The sequence below is a fragment of the Desmodus rotundus genome, chromosome 5 (assembly GCF_022682495.2).
Source record: "Desmodus rotundus isolate HL8 chromosome 5, HLdesRot8A.1, whole genome shotgun sequence".
NCBI lineage: Eukaryota > Metazoa > Chordata > Mammalia > Chiroptera > Phyllostomidae > Desmodus > Desmodus rotundus.
In genome coordinates, this window is record NC_071391.1 from 3883705 (window position 1) to 3903982 (window position 20278).

The 20278-nt window shown below is 58.3% G+C and overlaps 1 protein-coding gene across 2 annotated transcripts; it reads left to right on the forward strand.

The window, feature by feature from the left end:
- The first annotated feature begins 749 nt into the window (after positions 1-749).
- On the forward strand, positions 750-11194 carry UNC93B1 (unc-93 homolog B1, TLR signaling regulator). Of its 2 annotated transcripts, none has more exons than XM_053925294.1 (11): positions 750-942; positions 1136-1277; positions 1822-1975; positions 4377-4538; positions 4721-4853; positions 5204-5297; positions 5891-6015; positions 6541-6723; positions 7215-7488; positions 9652-9770; positions 10392-11194. In XM_053925294.1, exons 1-11 carry the CDS (start codon positions 850-852, stop codon positions 10725-10727), a joined length of 1815 nt encoding a protein of 604 aa, XP_053781269.1. In that variant the 5' UTR covers positions 750-849; the 3' UTR covers positions 10728-11194. The 2 variants fall into 2 exon arrangements, with proteins under 2 accessions (XP_053781269.1, XP_053781270.1); XM_053925295.1 differs by having other exon boundaries at positions 874-1012.
- The last annotated feature ends 9084 nt before the right edge of the window (positions 11195-20278 follow it).

Here is a 20278-nt window from a genome sequence, read left to right on the forward strand (position 1 = left end):
AACCCATGAGCTCAACAAGCCTTGCCCCTTCTCCGCCTGAGCAGGTGGCCCGCCCGGGAAGGGTAAAGACCCTTCCTTGACGACACCCACCCACCCAGGACCACCTACCTGGCCAGCTTGAAATGCACCTGCGAGGTCTGTGAATTTCTCCTCCTACCTTGCCCAGTGGTGCAGCCCGGCCTTGCCATGCTGTCGGCTCTCAGCTGCCGCTTCAAGGTGCAGCATCCCGAAGCCTCCTGGCGCCTTCTCAGGCTACCTGTCCCCTCGCTCCCTCTACAGGACTCCTCTGGGCCGGCCCCCTTTCCCATGTGGTGACCACTGAAAGTCTCCCCTGTCCGTCCCCCTCCACAAGAGCCTTCCCTCAAGGTCCACATGGCCTCTAAGACACGTCTCTTCCTCCTGCCGGCCAGCCTGTCCCCCCATCCTGTTTGCAGCCCACAGAAGTGCTTGTCGGCTTATTCTTATTTGGCAGGTGAGGAAATACAGGGGTGTTTGCCCAATAGTCGAGGTGAGGGGCTCCCACACTCAAGCCGACAAGGCGAGGTATCCAGCTAAGAGGATGCCCCTCCCCGACCTGTTCCCCCGGGGCTCGTCCTGGCCTCACATGTACACACGCGCGCGCGCGCGCGCGCGCACACACACGGACAGGCAGGCACAGGACACGCCCCTCCGGTGCCGGGGCCGCCCCTCCCGGGGTAGAGGGCTCGTGGGGCAAAACCGAGCGGGGCGGGGCGGGCCGGGGCGGGGCTGGCCGGGGGCAGGTCCTGGCCTCCTGGAGGAAGTGTCGGTCTGGCCCCGCTTTGGGGACACTGGGGACCGCGGCCTCGAGTCGTCCGGCGGGGTCGGGCTATGGCAGAGCCTCCGCTCTACCCGGTGGCGGGGGCCGTGGGGCCGCAGGGCGATGAGGACCGGCTCGGGCTTCCCGATGGGGCCGACGCGCCGGTGAGCGGAGACGGGGACCATGGGAGGGCTCGGAGGCCCGGTGGGCCGGCGTCTCCCAGCCGGGGATGAGGTGCGACCCCCGGGACGGCCGTAGCAGGGGTGCGTGGGGCCGGGCGGCGAGCTCCGGGCGGGCCGGGTTGGGGGTGCGGGGCCCGGGGCACCGTCGGGTGCAAGCGCTGTGCGTGCCCCGCAGCTGGACGAGCTGGTGGGCGCGTACCCCAACTACAACGAGGAGGAGGAGGAGCGCCGCTACTACCGCCGTAAGCGCCTCGGCGTGCTCAAGAACGTGCTGGCGGCCAGCGCGGGCGGCACGCTCACCTACGGCGTCTACCTGGGTGGGTCCCGCGCGCGGCGCGCCCTGCGTGGGGCCAGGCGCGGGGGCACTGCCGTCCCCCGGCGGGCTCAGCGCTGGACCCCCGGGCTTCCCGACCCTCACCCCACCGCCTTCCCTCCCCAGACCCCGGCTGGGAAAGAGAAACCTTAGGGGCCAGTTGGTCTCCCTTCCTGTTTCACTTCCCAGTCTGCGGCCCTCGCAGCTGCAGCTGCCGTCCCAACCGCCCCCCCCACCACGTGGGGAGGGAGACTGCACTGTCTCCGCGGCCCCAAGCAAAGCCTTCGTGAATGTGTGGGCAGGGGCCGGGGACAGGGGGCTGGGGTCCAGGAGGCCCGCGGAGCAAGGCAGGTGGCCCCGGGGGAGGGATTCAAGTCGCGGAGGATGCTGCAGCGGGCGGGGCGCTGGGCCCAGCCTGGCTTCCCGCTTTGTCCTCTCGGGCTTTGGAATAGGGCAGGCACCCTTGGGTGAGAGCGTTCCAGCCTCTGCTTGCGCTGCGGGCTGCTCCGCAGCCAGGCCGCCCCTGCACGCTCGCTCCCTGTCCCCAGGCCTCCTGCAGATGCAGCTGATCTTGCACTACGACGAGACCTACCGAGAGGTGAAGTACGGCAACATGGGGCTGCCGGACATCGACAGCAAGATGCTCATCGGCATCAACGTGACGCCCATCGCCGCCCTCCTCTACACTCCCGTGCTCATCAGGTGCGGCGCTGCTGTCCCCCGAGGGCTGGGCTGTCACCCCTATCTTGAGGGGGTTCAGGGGCTGTCTTGGTGGTCTTGGGAGGGGGCAGTTGGGAGAGTCCTTGCCTCCCTGGCGGTTGGGAGAGAAGGGGTGAAGCCGGGTTTGGGGAAGGAGACAAAGCTTTGCCCAGGGCACATTGGGTTTCGAGCAACGGAAATTCACCCAGGCTCCCTTCCCTCAGCTTTCCTGTGACCTGTGCGGCACTGTCCTCAGGCCCTCCTCTGTGGCCTGGAGCCACAGTCTGATCAGCAAGACCCAGGCACCCAGCCCTGGCCCAGGCGGCTGTGGCTCTGGTGTTGCGGGACGTTTTTCCAAAAGGTCCTGGCTGGGCAGGGGCTCCAGGAGGCCTGCTCCTGCTCCAGACTGAGCCTGAAGGCATCCCAGCCTCTTGACAATGCCCAGCCACAAGCACCCTACCTGCCAGGCGGGACCTAGAGACCAGTGGACAAAATCACTTGGGTTTTTGTTCCCCTATCTTAACCAAAACAATCCTTTCTCACAGCTGAACAAACAGCATTAGAATCGTAATGGAAATCGGAAAAAAAGAAAGCCCCCCCGAAGCCCTCCAGTAAACCGTCTACCTTGGTTGTCCCACCAGCGTGCAGGATGCCATTGACGGCCTTGTCACCAGAGCGTGTGTGTGTCACGTCCGTCCACTTACGCTTTCTTTGCACCGCACACCTCGTGGCCTGTCCCCTGCTTCCCAGTGGGCATTCCAGAGGGGGCATCCTCCGCAGAGTTGCAGGCACCGCACCGTGGTTCAGAGCAGCCCACTGCGGCGCCCTCTGCTTTTTTGCAAGTCCATGTTGTGCTCTGAGGCTGTTTTCTTCCTTGAATTGAAAAACTTCCAGGATAAATGCCCAGCAGGGCCCTTACTAGGTCAGAGGCATATGAAAGGCTTATTGGCTCTTGGAACCCACCACCACTGACAACCGCTAGCTCGCGGCACTTCCTGTGTGCTGGGCACTTTGCTAAGTGTTAGCTTCTTCCTTGCAATCGGTGGGAGGTGCTGGAAGCTTAGACAAGGAGAAACCAAGAGCTCAAACAGCTTGCCCAGGTTGTGCAGGCCACACGTCGCAGACTGCAGGTGTGAACCCGGGCGGAGCAGCTCCCAACCCCCATCCTTGCCCCTTGCCCAAGCTACCAGGCTGATTTTCCCAAGGGCTCTGCTAATCTGCATGACCACAGGCTGCCTGTTTCATTTTTTTAAAAAGATTTTATTTATTTATTTTTAGAGAGAGGGGATGGGAATGAGAAAGAGAGGGACAGAAACACTGACCCAAGAGAGAAACATTGATTTGTTGCCTCTCGCATGTGCTCCAACTAGGGGCCGAACCTGTGCCCTGACTGGGAATCGAACTGGCGACCTTTCGCGTTGCAGAACTGTGCCCCACTCACTGAGTGAGCCACACCGGCCAGGGCGCGCATGTCATTGAGCCTCACTAGCAATGACTGCTAGTGTTTTCACTTTTTTCCTGTTTTACTCCATTACAATGCTCAGTGCACTCTGTGTGACCTGCCCTCTCCCAGCTAGATCGGAGGGGGCTGCCCCTCTATTCGTTATGTGGCAACATAAGGATAATAAAAGAACCAGGGCCCTGCAAGAGAAGACAAAGTAATCGTGTCAGAAAACTAGGGTCACTTCACTTTGAGCTTCCTGGGAACCAAAGGGAACCAATGAGCACAAATACTTAAAAAAAACAAACCAAAGATCTTTGTGGTGGCTTTTAGCTTGACCAGTCTCCATGCCCTGACTGGGCCCTTATCTTGTCACTTGTCAACCCCCTTTGAGTATGGTGTGACATTTTCTCAGAGCCAGTGAGCTGAAACCTTCCTGATTGTGGCAAGAGCAGTGGGCAGGGAGGAAGGGCCCCAGGGTGCCGGCCTTGCCGGGGCCAGCATGGGAGCCTCTTCCTCTTTCTGCTCCTGAGTCTCCTTTAGCCAGTGTGGGTCGGTCCCCTGGACATGTGCCTGGGCCCCGCAGTCCCAGCACCTGTGGGCGGGTGGGGAAGAGGGTTGGTGAGTCAGCCCAGAACACAGATGAGGGCTGGATGAGGACACAGGCCTCACCCTGCTTTATCTCCTTCCACCCCTGCAGTGGCTAGGAGCCACTCGTGGTTTGAGCTGCGCACCCACAAGACAGCCAGGAAGGCAGGGGTATGGACGCCTGGCTCGCCTGAGGCCACTCAGCAAGTCCCTATCTCTGAGACTCTATCTTAGGGTCCTTGACGCCACGGCTGGGGGTCTCTCCCCACCTCACACAGCCTCATGACCTGAGAGTTGTGGTCACTGTGGTATCGGCCCCGGTGGCCCGGCAGCCCCGGTAAGATGTGGTACCAACATCCCTCTCGCTGCCCACAGGTTTTTCGGCACCAAGTGGATGATGTTCCTGGGGGTGGGCATCTACGCCCTCTTTGTCTCCACCAACTACTGGGAACGCTACTACACGCTTGTGCCCTCTGCCGTGGCCCTGGGCATGGCCATTGTGCCTCTTTGGGCCTCCATGGGCAACTACATCACCAGGTGAGTCTGGTGGGCAGCAGGGCGGGAGGCTGGAGACCTGGGATTGGCCCCTTCTGCTCTGGGGGCCTCAGTTTCCCCATCCATGAGATTCAGGGGCTGGCCAGCTTATAGCTCTGGGTGAGGGAAGCAGAGGTGTCTGGCAGAGGTTGGACTGGGAGAGCCTTCTCTCCTCTGTGGTCCAGGATGGCCCAGAAGTACTATGAGTACTCCCACTACAAGGAGCGGGATGGGCAGGACCCCCAGCAGCGCCCACCTCGGGGCTCCCACGCGCCCTATCTCCTGGTCTTCCAAGCTATCTTCTATAGCTTTTTCCACGTGAGTGCTACGTATGGGGCCCTGGGGTCCCATATATACAGCCTGAGAACCCACACATTGGAGCCCATTCCAGTCTTTTCAGCTTTCTAGTCCCACTGCCCTTTCATGGGCCAACCCCTGCTTGCTTACCCCAAGTGACTGAGACCTCATTCCCTTGCTGTCCCCAGTGCTGATCAGGAGGAAGGCCTCCTGCGTTGAGCCCTGCCTCCCCCCCATGTACCAGCAGGCTGCCCCAGGGGTGGGAGGGCTCCTGTCCCCCCATGGCTCTGCCCAGACCCTTTCAGATCATGCCTGTGCCCCTGCCTGGTTCCATGCCCCAAGCCTGGCCCAAGCTGTTCTCCTGCCCACAGCTGAGCTTTGCCTGCGCCCAGCTGCCCATGATCTACTTCCTGAACAACTACCTGTATGACCTGAACCACACACTGTACAACGTGCACAGCTGCGGTTAGTCCTCATGCGGGAGGGGTCCCCAGGTCCTGCCCACCTCCCCCATTGAGTTATCCTGCAGACACTGGGCCCTTGAAGGCAGAGAGGCTGCTCTGTCACAGGGGTCAGGGCAGAGAGTCCCATGTCCCATGGCTCTGGTGGTCGAGGGGAAGGGCCCTGTTGGAGTATGTAGTTAATCTGACTCAGCGAGAGGGAAGGGGTGTGTCAGGGAAGGCTGCCTGGAGGAGGTGCCATCTGGGATGAAGCTGCCTGTGAAATCTCTCTTGGGGCCAAGTCATACCCTCAGAGCTCAATTGGTACACAGTAAATGTATGGGGGTGGGAGATGGACTGGCACCCTGCACCCCAGCCTTGGTGCAATAGGGCGGGAAGAGGGGTGGGGGAAAGTATTTCTGTTCTTGGAATACATTCAGCCCTCCTGGCCCTCACCTCCAAACTGCTCCCCAAGGAATCCTGCCTGTGCAGGCGCTGCCCTCTCTCACCCCCTCTAACCCTCCCCTTCTGCCCACTAGCCTTGCTGCCTTTCTTTGTGACTGAGTTGAGAGTATGTCCTACGTGCTGCCTCACAGTGCTCTCTCCACCCCATCTCAGGCACCAACAGTCAGGGCATCCTCAGCGGCTTCAACAAGACAGTTCTCCGGACGCTGCCGCGGAGCCGAAACCTCATTGTGGTGGAGAGCGTGCTCATGGCCGTGGCCTTCGTGGCCATGCTTCTGGTGCGGCCCCAGGGTGGGGCGGAGTCCCTGAGGTCTAGGAATAAGGCGGGGAGCCAGGGCTGCAGTCTGGGCCCGTGGCTGGTAGCCTGGGCAGGGATGAGGCCTGGAGATGTGGTCTGAGTCAGGAGCCAGGGCTGAGTCTTGGGGTTAGCATCCCTGAGCTTCGAGGCAATAGGGCAGGCAGACGTCTGTGGACTGAGACTGGAGTTGGAGAGGAACCAGGCCAGATCTGAGGTCGAGTTCCTGGAGACCGGGTCTGAGAGGACTGGCGGTAACCTGGGCTGGAGGTGGAACCCAGGGCCAAGGTTGTACCTGCCTCCAACCTGGGGGCGGTACTGGAGGCAGGACTAAGGCGTTGGTGGCGCGGCTAGGGTGAGGGCTTGGCCTGCAGGCGGAGCTGGGAGGAAATGCGAGGCCCGGGGGCGTGTGTGGGGGTGGGGCCGGGGTGAAGAGGTGGAGCTTGTGTCTAGGGGCGGAGCGGAGTGCCTTCTGCCCGCCTCCTCAGGGTGCGGGGTTCCTTCGCAGGTGCTGGGCCTGTGCGGGGCGGCGTACCAGCCCACAGAGGAAATCGACCTACGTAGTGTCGGCTGGGGCAACATCTTTCAGTTACCCTTCAAGCATGTGCGCGACTTCCGCTTGCGCCACCTCGCGCCCTTCTTCATCTACAGCGGCTTTGAGGTGCTCTTTGCCTGCACTGGTCTCGCCCTGGTAAGTACAGCCTGCGTAAGGTTGTCAGGGGAAATACAGTATATATGGCTCAATTTGAATTTCAGATAAACAGCAACTAAGTTTTGAATATAAGTATCAGCATGGACAAGTATTCCCACATATTCCCCTTCCTCTTCTCTTATTCCCCCTCTATCTTGGACAAATCATTTGAACCTCTGAACCTTAGTTCCCTCATCTGCGAGGTGAACCTAGTGAAGACGCTCACTCCGAGGTGCGATCTGATTGAAGTAGGATAATGTCCATCGAGCATTTGGCTCCATGTGGGGTGCAGCCTCGGTGTCTCGGTGCCTTCAGTGTCCAAGCATTTTCTCATTCTCTGTCCCCAGCCCGACCCCTGAAGCTTCCCAAGGGCCCCGGAGGGTGTTAGCACCCAGGTGGTCCAGAGAGGGCAGGGTGCGGCCTAAAGTCAGACCTCCTGTGGGCAGAGCCAGAGCCTGGGCCAGCTGACCTCACTCGCTCTCGTCCCCCAGGGCTACGGTGTGTGCTCCATCGGACTGGAACGCCTGGCCTACCTCCTCGTGGCTTACAGCCTGGGCGCCTCGGCCTCCTCACTGCTGGGGCTGATGGGGCTGTGGCTGCCGCGCCAGGTGCCCCTGGTGTCTGGGGCCGGACTGCACCTGCTGCTCACTGTCAGCCTCTTTTTCTGGGCTCCCGCACCGAAGGTCTTGCAACACATGTGGGCCCTCTATGTGGCAGCTGCCCTCTGGGGTGTGGGAAGCGCCCTCAACAAGACTGGGCTCTCCAGTGAGTATGGCCATGGGCCCTGGGATGGCTGGACAGGGGGTCTGTGGTTACCTTGGGGTGGTTGCAGGCAGCACAGACATCCCAGGGACAGATGTGGGGTCCCATTGACACACAGGAGGTCTGTCATAGGGTCCTGTGGACATGGTAGAAGTAGGAGGGGGTCCCTGTGGACACTGTAGGGACAATGGGGAGGACTGTGGCCACCCTTGGGGCAGGTATGGGAGTCGTATGCCATGGACACCCTGTGGACACCCCAGGCTGGGCGTGGGGCCCTGTGGACACTGAGGGGTCAGCGTGCGATCGTGTGCTTACATGGGGTAGGTTTGGGGCTCTGTGGAAGCCTCTGAAGGGTAGCGTGAAAACCACACTGGGGACCCTTGCCTTCAAGCCAGGGAACAGGGCCCGCTGGACACAGTTTTTGTGACACTGGGAGCAGATTCCAGGTCTGTGCCCTGTGGAGCACGGGAAGCAGCAGGTGGCCCTGCCCGCCGCCCGGGGTGTAGGTGCAGGCGTGGCTGTTGCAGAGAGGAGCTAGGAGCAGGCATGCAGCCCTGACACCAGTCTGCAGACTAGCAGAGTCCAGGCCCCAAATCTAAGTCAAACTCCAGGCAGGACTAAGAGTGGGCCGGAGTGGGGGCACTGGGGAGTGGGGCCCTGTTTGCAGGAAGGAAGGGGGTGAGTCAGAGATATGCCAGTGCCATGCAGAGGGGCAGCCACTTGGGTCCTCCACACCAGTATCTGTTCTGACGGACTGGTGCTGTCAACGGCTTCGCACATCACCGCTGGGGGTGTGGCGAGGTGGAGGTCATGCTCACTGCAGGCAGGGCGGGGGCTGGCTCAGGTGACCCCGGCGCTCACCAGCAGAGAGAGTCAGGCACCTGTATCTGTTGGGACGGAGCCCCATGCTCTGGACCACACTCCCTTGGCTGTTCTGCTCGGGGGCAGCCAGCTCTGGGCAGCATGCTGTCTGGGTACCTTGGACCTGTGATATGTCTGGACTCGGGCCTGGTCCCAATATCCCCTTCTGCCAAGATCTTCTGTTCTCTCTTTGTGGACCCCGGGAACTCATGTCCCTTCCCAGCAGCTCCATGGGGTACAGTCACACTGTAGGGCCCTAGGACAGAGGTGTTCATGTCTGAGTGGCAGGCGAGGGTGTGATGTAAGAGGCGCTGTGTGGGCTTGTCGCACCTCACAAGGTAACCTGATCTCATTTACAGATAAGAAAAGTGGCCCTGGGGAGTGACCGTATTTTGCCACGTATAATGCCCACTTTTTTGCCCAAATTTTTGAGGAAAAAATAAGGATGTGCATTATACGTGGGTAGTGCTAATTCCATATCTATATAAATGTTTTTAATTTTTTTTATGCTTATGCATTAAGAGTATAACTCTAGAAAGCAATAACGATATCTGTATGCAAAATAATACCCTGGAATACGATAATCGGTTTGTTTCTAAATATATATAAATAAATAATTGAATTAAAAAATTAAAACGAAAGACTTTTTCCTGAAAGTCTGGGCCAAAAACGTGGGCGCGCATTATACACGGGAGCACATCATACCTGGCAAAATACAGTGACTCAGCTCACTCCAAGTCACCCACAGAGCCCGCATTTGAATCCACATCCCTGTACCTACTCTCTCCACTTGACTGGCCTGAGAGTAGACTCTGAGCCCCCTGCCTCCCTGTCCAGTGTCCCTCTGCCCACCCCAGGGAGGGTTCTTTGGGAAATATGGTCAAGTCCCCCAACTTCAGGTTCAGTTTGCAGAAAGCTCGCTGCTGCAAGCAGGTTGCCTTCCCTGAGCCGGGGTGAGGAGGAGAAACAGGCCTTGCAGGCCTGGCACTGGAGAGCTGGGGGTCCGAAAGGGGACAGGATGTGACTGCACACGAAGCTTTCCACTTTTCAGGCCCCGCGCGCCCCAGGGCGAGGCCCACCTGCATCCCATCTCACCGCTCTTTAATCAGCTCAGCTCCCGGGGCAGCGTGGTAACCAGGGTCTCCACTAGGGGGCAGGCCAGAACCGGCCGGCAACAGCTTTCTAGGCGATCCCGGCCACGGGCTGGGACCCCGCACAGCCTAGGCTCGGCAATGGTGGGAAATCAGGCACCCTGAGCCCTGGGTGACACTTCTTCCCTTCCTTCCCTGTCCTGCCTGCCTGCAGCACTGCTGGGGATCCTGTACGAGGACAAAGAGAGGCAAGACTTCATCTTCACCATCTACCACTGGTGGCAGGCAGTGGCCATCTTCGTTGTGTACCTGGGCTCCAGCTTGCCCATGAAGGTGAGGCTGAGTGGGGTACGGGAGGGCCTCTGGGGCATTAGGTACCCCACATGCCCCCCAACTCTCCACTGGGTGGCCCCAGACCCAGCCTTCACTTACTGCCCCACCTCCTGAGGGCCTCAGTTTACCGCTCTCTGAAAGGGTTCCCAGTTTCCTCTTCGCCTGTGGTGCATCCCAGCCACTTTGTGTGTGGCTGGGTAACCTGTTCACCGGATTCTGGGCCTGAGAGGGACGCTGAGCGTCTGTCTCCCATGTTTTTATAAACGAAATAGAATAGAAAGTAGCAGGGAGTATGCGTGCGATTATGTGTGTAGGTACTGTTATGATGTAGAATTTTCTGGCTGTGGGTTACAGTCAAAAACACCTGGGAAGCATTTCTTGCGTCCCCCGGCATATAAGGGACAGTGACCTAAGCCCTAGTGAAAGGCCGCCAGACGAGTGCGCGCACACGTCGGTGTCTTCACGTCTGCCTGGAAGGGGCGGAGCAGGGACTGAGTCCTGCGGGCAGGAGGGTGCTCAGGCAGCCCGCGGGTGTGAGTGGGCCTATCCGGGTGAGGGGCGGGGCGAGGGAGGCTGGGGGCGGAGCCCGCGGGTCCCCAGCATCCCTCCCTGTGCGCCCAGGCTAAGCTGGTGGTGCTGTTGCTGACATTGGTGGTGGCCATGATCTCGTACCTGGTGATGGAGCAGAAGCTGCGGCGGGGCGTGGTCCCGCGCCAGCCACGCATCCCGCGGCCGCAGCACAAGGTGCGCGGCTACCGCTACCTGGAGGAGGACAATTCTGATGAGAGCGACGCGGAGGGCGAGCACTGCGGCGGCGGTGGCGGCAGCCGAGGGGACGGCGCGGAGGACGAAGCGCTGCTCGCGGGGCCCCGGCCTGGCCCCGAGCCAGCTGGCTTCATCCGCCGGCCCTGCCCCTACGAACAGGCGCAGGAAGGCGACGGGCCTGAGGAGCAGTGAGGGCCCAGCCTACTCTCAGGCCTCGTTTACCGCGTCTGAGGACAGGGGTTCTCCTGATTCTTTTGCCATCTTCAAGAAGGACCTTCTGTCGCCCACCCCCCATGTTTGGAAACACCCCTCCCAGAACCCCGGGACCACCTGGAGCTTGGGATCCACTCCTTGGCCTCCTCCTAGGTGGGGTGGAGCCTTGAGACCCCTCGGCCAGGGCCTAGGGTTTGAGGAAGCACAGCTGAACCCACCCCACCCCCACTCCCACTCCCCAGGGGCTGTCGCCTCCCAGCACTTGACCCATCCCAGCCGCAGACAGGACAGGGTACTTCTGCCACACCCCTCCCCCCGCCCCTGCTCTCAGCTACAGGCCTGGGCAGAGCTTGTCTTGTGCTTTGCACACCCTATCCCCATAGCCCACCAAGAGGCACGACTTTTTATAGAAAGGGAACAATAAAGAGCGTTTTGTATTGTCTTGACTGGGAAGTCTTGAGCCGTGGGGGGACCTAGAGTTCCCGGGCTGTGTGTGGCTGACCCAGCTTCTAGGGCACTGTCATCAGAGTCCTGGACCTCCCCGAGGCTGCCACCGTCCCCAAGCCCCGCCCACCAGGCCGGCCTCCCTCCTGGAAACCCCGCCCCTTCCGAAATCTGCAGGGTTTCAACTGGCCCATCCCAACCACCCTGGGGTGGCCTGCAGGAACCTCAGCAGAGACTGACGGGTCTAGAGGATGGGACAGATTCTAGAGACCCAGGTCCAGCTGCCCCCTCCTGTAGTCTTCGTCAGCATCCCAGCCTCCCTGCCCAGCCCCCACCCTTTATCTACCTCCTCTAGGCCCCCCACTGCCCTCACTTGAGTTTTGTTGTCGTAGCCTCTAGGGGGCGCTGGAGCCAGGCTTGAGACTTCAGGCAGGGGCGTCTCCTTGTCTGAGCCCAGGTCTTCTCTGGGAATTGTATCTCTAAGAAGCGGACAGGGAGGGACCCTCCTCCACACGGTTGCTCCGCGGTACCTGGGTCCTGGGGGAAACTCACAGGGCGCAGTTTTAAATCTCATACATTAAAAAAAAAATTTAAAGACTTTATTTGTTTATTTTTAGAGAGAGGGGAAGAGAGGGAGAGAAACAATGCCCGCCCCCAACTGGGGACCTGGGCAACAACTCAGCCACTTGCCCTGACTGGGAATCAAAAGTCAATGGGAATCAGTGACTTTTGGGTTGGCAGCCCCGTGCTCAGTCCACTGAGCCACACCAGCCAGAGCTAAATGTTGCACATTTTCGAGGGAAGTGGTGATAGCATCCGTTTCTGAGCAAGGTAAACGCTCCACGTGGTTCACAGTTTCAGCGGGTTAGATCACTTCGCACTTCTTTCACAGCGCAACTGGGAGAAGCTGGATTTCCTGTAGTTCTGAAGATAAAAAGTGCAAATCACCACAGAGCAGGAAATGATGCTGGGGGGTGTCCCGTCTGCTGTTTGAGAAGCTGGCAGAGGGGCACACAGCCAGTCAGTAAGTAGTAGTGTTATTAACGAGATAGAAGCACCATCATCTCTTTCTGTTGATGTGAATTCAATTTTCTAGGTGACTACTGCGTTATTCGCACATATGGGCTTGTGAGTTATTTAGACCCAAAGTAATTTGTAACTAGAGCTACTGGAGATTTCTTTTGGCCTTAGGAGCACCACGAAAAATGACTTCGACGCTAAGGGTGCCAGGAACAGAGACAGTCTGGGCACACTCAGAGTAAGCTCGCTATGATGTCCTCCCCGGCCCAGACAACCGGCTGCGTCCTTTTTCGGCCCACTTCTACCGAAGGTGATTAAACCTGTAGTCTGTGAGGCCTGCGAAGGAAGCCCCGGTTGGCAGATTTGGGGGTCCTGCAGTCACGGGGACAGTGGGAGCTACGGCTACAGTGAGGGCCCCGGGCCACCTCCCCTCGGCCTCCCCGCCAGGTGGCCTGTACACGCAGGCAGGTGCAGGGCCGAAAGCTGTCTGCTTTGCATGCAGACTTTCCAAGACAGGCAGGCCCAGAGAGGGTCAGGCAGTGTGACCTGTAGGCTGGGGGAAGCGCCAGCACTCTGTCCCTCCAGGTCCCAGCCAATTCTGGACTAGAAGGGACAGTTCTTTGATAGCAGATGTGGCAACATCCTCCTGGCAGGATTCCAGCCACGTCCCGATGAGGTTGGGCAACCAGACACAACCACCTCTGAATGTAGGGCAAGGGGACTTTTGGCGGAGTGTGGGTCCCTGGGCATGGGGCAGGCATGGGGACCGGTATGCAGTTTTCCACAGCCCCCGCCACTTCTAATGTCCATCTCGATGCTGGACCAAGACTGGTGTCAAACAGATGCAGAGGCAACTCGGGTGCACAGAGCGGGCACTTGGGACAGAGTGGCTTCTGGTTTGTGCCAGGGTGGGTTCCCCACCAGAAGACTCTTCATGCCCCTCGCTGCTCCTGGCACATGGCCGAGACCCACATGCTCACACGGGACAGCCGGCGTGACCGGTCACGGCTGCAAGTCCCAGCAGGCTGGCTCGTGGGGGCAGGTGTGCTCAGCTATCAGATGCGAGCGCCCGGCCCCTTGGCGGCTTGCAGTCTGGCCATAAGGTGTAACCTTGATGTTGGTGTCATCTCTGCTGACTGTCACCTCTGGATGAGGTGACTGGGTGCAGGTTCTGGACTGCTGAGTGAAAGCTCAGGCTCCATGTTGTGGCCTCTGCCTCTGCGATTCTGTCCGTCTACCCAGGGAGATTGTAAAATTATGATTCTGAGACTCTACGGGCTAAAATTTTAACGGTCTTTAACTTCTCCATAGCAGGTTTGATCGCCTGAAAAGTCTCCTTCTAGAAACACCTAGAGATGCTGGATAAGAAACAAACTTAAAAAATAAATAAATAAATAAATAAATACACACACACACACACACACACATATGTATATATATATATAGCTAAGCTCTTAAGAAAGTAGTATGTTCTCAGGGTCAAAACTGATGTGGAAACTGGAGCCTGGATTATCGGAAGGAGGGGCTGTGGGGGGCCAGGCGGGGCAGTGGGTGGGGAATGGGCTGGGCTTGGACCCGGGCTGAAGCCCTGAAGGTCACAGTCCGCAGGCTGACGGCTGGGGCCTCACAGGAGGACGTTGCCACTAAGGCCGTACAGAAAGCTGGCCCCGCAGAAAAGCAGCTCTTTAGGAAATGGGGAGAAGAAATTCTGCCCACAGGCACACAGAGGTGGAAGGAAATTTGGGCCTCGGGTGGAGAAAAAGTTTCCCAGGAGAGTTTTATGATTTCAGGCCTGCTTTTTATAAGTTTAGCGTTCCCACACAGGAGACACCCCAAAGTTAAGAAGTTAACATCAAAACGTACTACAGCTTAGTGGTCCTCCTTAGCTCCTGGCACAAACACACAAGAGATCTTTCTGGATGGATCCCTGAAGCCTGGCCGCTCAAGATGCCTCAGGTACAGCCCTTCCGAAGCTGAGCTCGTGGTCCGAAACTACAGACCACACAGGGAAACAAACCGCTGTGAACGAAAGACGACGGACCCCGAAGGGGCAGGTTTAGGCAGTCCCCATCCGCCTCCCCCAGCTTTGAGAATGAGGCAGTTGGTTAGGTATGTAAAGGGCCAGCTTCTCACTGTCTCCCAGTGAGCTCTGACCCTTGACCCTTGACATCCTTGTGTCATCTCCTCCCCGTGGTTGCTGAGCAGACCTAGTGGTTTTCCTCTAACAAGTAGAACAAGCCATGGTAGGCAGAATGCTAGGCCGCCTCCAAGGCTCTGCTGCCCTTCCCATGAGTGTGGGCCGGACTGTGGGGGGAGGGCACCCGGTGACCAGGTCCCCAGTCAGTTCATCGAAGGGCAGGTCATGGGCAGGCCTGAGCTAATTAGGTGAGTCCTTTAAAAGAAGGCTATATACCCTGGCTGGTGTGGCTCAGTGGATTGAGCACAGGCCTGTGGACCGAAGGGTTGCCGGTTTGATTCCCAGTCAGGGCACATGCATAAGTTGCGGGCCAGGTTCCCCCAGTGTGGAATGTTCAAAAGACAGGCACACGTTGATGTTTCTCTCCCTTTCTTTCTCTCCCTCCCTTCCCCTCTCTAAAAATAAATAAATAAAATCTTTAAAGAAAGAAGGTCTGAAGGAACCTCGGCCTGGAGGAACCCCCGGCTGATCATCAGCAGGAAAATGGGGGGCTGGTGTATCTCTCCATACCATGCCCTCCCCTCTTTGGGGTATGAATAAAAACTTCCTTCTCTTTGTGAATACTTTCACAGCCTGTGTCAATGACCACCCTAACGTTTTGGTAGCCATATGGGGACATTCTCTATTTCTCCCTTCCTTCCAGCCTCCTGTGAGAAAGAAAGGAAGGGAGGGAGGGAGGGAGGAAGGGAGGGAGGAAAGGAGGGAGAAAAGGGAAGAGAAGAGAAGAGAACAAAGAAAAAGAAATGAAAGGAGGGAAGGAAGTAAATGGGGACCTCGGCCCTGGTCGGGTGGCTCAGTTGTTTGGGGTGCCATCTGGTACACCAAGTAGTTGCAGGTTCAATTTCCGGGGAGGGCACGTGCCTATGTTACAGGTTCAGTCCCCAGTCGGGGCATGTATGGGAGGCAACCGATCAGCAATGTTTCTCTTTCTCTCTAATCAGTAAACATACCCTTGGGTGAGGATTAAAAAAAAAAAGAAAATGGGGACCTCAGGTCTACAACCTCGAGGAAGTGAATTCTGCCAACACCCTGAGTGAGCGTGGCGGATTCCAGGTCCAGGTGAGGATGCAGCCCAGCGGGGCCCTGAGTGGAGGACCCAGCTACGCCGTGGGCCTTTACATAGGATGTCTCCCGACAGGGCAGCTGGCTTCATCCCAGCACACAAGCGAGAAGAACCAGAAAGAGCAGGAGAACGTGGAATCGCCGTGTTTTATTTTTGTGGAGGTAAAATTCTAATGACATGCAACTAACCATTTTAAAGTTACAATTCAGGGCCATTTTCTCCCTCTGGGATGTTGCGCGACCACCTCTTGCTAGTTTCCAAACCTTTTCTTCACCCCAGAAGAACGCCCCACACCCAGGAGGCAGTCACTCCCCGCCCCCTGCCCCGCTCCGGCCACCACCATTCGGCCTCCTCTCTATTGATTTGCCTGTTCTAGACATGCCCCATAAACAGACCCAGACAGTAAGTGACCTTTCGTGTTGTTTTCTCCCACTCAGCGGGAGGCCTCCCAGGTCCCTCCGTGTCGTGGTGTTCGTCAGTGTCAGCACCTCATGTTTTTAGACAGACTTTGTTGGTTTGCGAGGGTTTGGGTTCACAGCAGAATCTGATTCCCTTTATGGCTGACTAGTATCCCCTTGCATGGATACACCGTATTTTGTTTCTGCATCGGCCACTGATAGGTGCTGGGGTTGTTCGCACATTTTGGCTGTTGTGCCTTGGGCTGCTACAGACATGTGTGCACACGTATTTGTTTGAACAGCTGGTTTTAATTTGGAAGTGGGGTCTATACCTAGGCCTGGTCACGTGTTAACCCTATGCTACGCTTTTGGAGAAGCAGCCAAACTCTTGTCCAAAGCAGATACACCATTTTACATTCCCACCAGCAGTCCATGAAGATTCCAATTTCTCCACATCCTTGCCAACACTCGTTGTTTTCTGTGTTTATAGCATTTTCTTGTTGTTTCATTAAAGCCATTCTTGTGGGTGTGAAGTGGTGTCTTACTGTGGTTGTGACTTGTATGTCCTTAATGACAAGTGAGGTCAAACACTTTCCATATGTTTTTTGGCTATTTGTGTATCTTCTTTGCAGAAATGTCTATTCAAGTCCTTTGTCCATATTTAAATTGAGTTGTTTGCCTTTTTTGCTGAGTTGTATTCTTTATATATAGTCTACATAGATAGACTTGTGGCCCCCCTGTGGGTGGGGAGTGGGGGGAACAACACACATCTGTTGTCTTCAGCCACGTGTTTGTGTCTTTTGTTACAACATCCCGGGAGCTGACATTAGTACAGAGGTTACGCAAGGGCATCTTAGAGTTGTTTTATTTTACATTTTACCTGTTACTGGAGGTTGAGCATATTTTCTTTTGCTTGCAGGCTCTTCGGGCTTTGTGTTGGCTCAGTTTTGCTTGTTTTGACAGCTTTATTGAGATGCAATCCACACATCTGAAGTGCGCAGTCCAGGGCAGGGGTGCCAGACCTCCCATGCCCCTGCCCTGCCTTCCCTTCCTGGTGTGACACTGTCCTGCAGGGCTTGGGGGGGACTGTGGTCCCACGGAGCTGGCTCCAGGCACAGCCAAGGATGACCTCAGATGAACTCACCCGGGCTCTTGCGTGCTCTGCCTGGGATGGCAGACCTGCTTCCCAGACTCTAGTAAGTGCTTGAGAAACACCTGCAGAAACATTAGGACACAGCATCTGTGGGCTCTGACTTTGTCCCAGGCGCTGTGCTTTTCTCAAGAACCATGACGCCCTGGCTGGTGTGGCTCAGTGGATCGAGTGCAGGCCTGCAAACCAAAGGGTTGCTGGTTCAATTCCCAGTCAGGGCACATGCCTGGGTTGTGGGCCAGGTGCCCTGTTGGGACATGTGAGAATCAACCCTCCCTTCCCTTCTCTCTAAAAGTAAAAAAATAAAATCTTAAAAAAAAAAAGACCATGACAGTTAAGCACTATTGGTACTCAGAGAGACTCAGAGAGGCTCAGGAGCTTGCCCAGGGTCACACAGGAAACAGGAGAATAAAGGAACAATGGAGCGATGTACATGGGGCCAGCCGCGGATGCCCCTGGCTGGGCCAGGCTCTCTCTGCAGCAGCAGGCCCCTGCGCCTGCGCTGAGGATGCTAGTCAGGCAGGCACCTTAGGAGAGTGCAGAGGAAGGAGCCTGTGGGGTGGGGCGGGGGTGCAGGAACCTGGGTGGGCTATAGAACTGTGTTGGCGGAAGGCTTCCTGGAGGAAGCAGCATTTGCTGCTAGGGTCCTGCTGATCCTTTCATCCTGTAATTCATCCATACCTTTTTCTGTTTATGATGGGATTTCCTAACAGCCTGGAGTTGCCAGACCCGTTCCAGGGCCAGCTGAGCCCCGGTCTGGGAAGGATGCCGCCAACTTGGGAGAAGTGTAGGTGTGTGAACTGGGTGGAGGCTGGCACTCCTCTACTTCTAGGTGTGGGGAGAGGGAGTCTGGTGGTGGCCAGTGTTTCCTTGGAGGACTGGCAGGTGGCAGAGGCACGCAGGAGACCTGGGCACCGGCAGAGCTGGCTCATTTGGAGGCAGAATGTCAGGCAAAGAGGGCAAAGGCGCAGTGAAGGATTCAAGGTTGCAGCCCACACTGGTGTATGTGGCACTGTTGGGGTGTACATGGGGCCATGGGGCCCCTCAAGGGCAGAGGGGCCAGAGGGTAACAAGCACTGGGTGGGGGGGAAGCATGGGGGAAATAGAATGTGAGCCACAGGGCAGGGTCCATGGGCTGGGACCTGGCTCCACGCAGTGGGGTGGGTGCGTCCTGCCCTGGGTGTGCCCTTGGGTCAGTTCTACTGTTTGAGTCTCACCATCCCCCATGGTAGTGCCTGGGAGCAGCCTCGGAGGAGCCCTGCATCCTGGCCCAGTGCTGGCCAGGCCCCAGGGTAGGGACGGAGCGCTCCCAGGCTGTGGGAAGAGGCAGGTATGGACTGGCATCACCAGGGCCGTGCCAGGGAGTAGAGCAGAGGAACAGGGGCTTCTTGTGGGGAGAGGCCAGAACTGAGGCTGGTTTCGGGTTGTAAGAGTGACGTGCCCTGCTGGTCTCCGGCTCCGGAAGCTTTGCGTTTTCATTGTAGACAGTCTGGATGTTGCAGAAAGATGCTGCCAAGTCGATAGGAAGCTCAGGCACAGGGCGGCACGGGATCCCTGTGCTGGAGGGGGACGGGCTGTGGGGAGGGGCGTGTGCCAGCTGTCCGGAGGGCAGCTCGGGCCATCTCTCGGAGCCTTGGCTTCCTCACCCTCCCAATGGGTGATAATAGGACCTCGAGCCCCAGGTAAGATGGTAAGCGCCATCACTCGGCTCCGAAGCTGGCGCGGCTTCTCCTCGGGACCCGTGCTGCGTCCACTGCCCACGCGATAACACTCGACTCCCTAGCGAAGCCCCGTCAGGCCTTGACCTGCCCAGCTGCCTCTTGTTTCTCAAGACCCGCCCTCCAGGGCCCTTGAGTGTGTTGGGCCCTCTGCTCAGAACCCCTGCTTCCCCAAGGGGTTCCTGGCCGGCCTCCCGCAGGGCCTGCGGCACATCCACTCGGGTCTGTAAGGCTGTTGTCCTTGGTGCCATCACTGGTCCAGTCTAGACTGTGAGTTCCTCCCGAGGGCTGGCCCGCTGTGTTGCAATAACCTGTGTCCTGGTCTGGGAGGCAGCCATGGGTCCCCGGTCGGCCTGGCCTCAGCAAGCCCTGGGTCCCTGCTCCCCTGCTGTGGGTGGGTGAGGCAAGCGACACTGTGCGTGAGAAGCAGGAGCCAGCTGTCCAGGTCAGCTCCCCTGGGGACGCTGCTGACCCAGTGGTCCATCTGCTTCCTCATTTTATTGGGCAGCAGTGGGTCAGGGCCTCGGGATTTGGCCACAGACAAGCTAAGCCAGAGGCCGGCCCCAGGCTTTCCAAGTGCGCACAGTGAGGACCCAGATGCAGGCAGCTGAGGAAGGCAGGAGACCCCTGCCCGGCCTGCCTCACCTGGGCAATGGCGACTGAGCGGGGGCCGGGGCCCCAGGATGGACAGCAGGACACCCAGGCGCCACAGCTCACCCCAGACTCCTCTGCTCTGGGCCTTGATTCAGGCCTGAGGCTCTGGGTCCCAGAGAGACCCTAGGGAGCCACAGGTGAAGTCAGAGCAGGGCTGGTGGAACCAGGGGCTGCCCGAGCCCCAGGCAGGGGACCCTGGGGGAGGGTGGGGGCAGTGGCAGGCCAGGCAGAGCTCCGGGGCAGCCCTGGAGCCCCAAGGCCTGGCACTGCTCCGAGCCAGCTCCAGGGCTGAGGGTGGGCCCCTATGCAGCCCCACTCTGCCCTAGCTCCTCCAGGAAGCACTCCAGGGGAAATGGGGTCTAGGACAGAGGTCACACTGTGCCTCTGCTCTCTGGGGCAGTGGTCTAGGTGGGACCCCTGCCCCCACACTCAGGCCTGGCTGTGAGAGTGCATGACCTGGGTCCTCTTCCAGCCTATGACAAGATTGGACAGTCCTTACTGAGCATGCATCGTGGGCTCCGGGGGAGCCCCTGTCCTCACGGGAGGGTCAGACAGCACCAGGAAGGGCAGCCTTGCAGCTCGGGGAGGGAGGGCGTGCCTGCTCGCAGGTGCTGCCCAGGGACCACCCAAGCCGGTCTCTGGCATTCCTCCGCCGGGAAAGCCCACTGAACTGGCGCCAGCTGCTTAGTGTTCCCAAGAACAGTAACCGTAGCCTAGGATGTCCACTGGCGTTGGATGGCCAGGTCTGAATGTCCCTACTTCCCATTTGAGGAGACTGAGGCTCAGAGAGGAGGTGCGGCTGCCCGAGGCCCTGGGAGTGGCGGAGGGGCCCAGTTGGGGCCTCGGCCTTCTTACTCCGTGGCCAAGGCCTGGGTCCTGGGCTCGG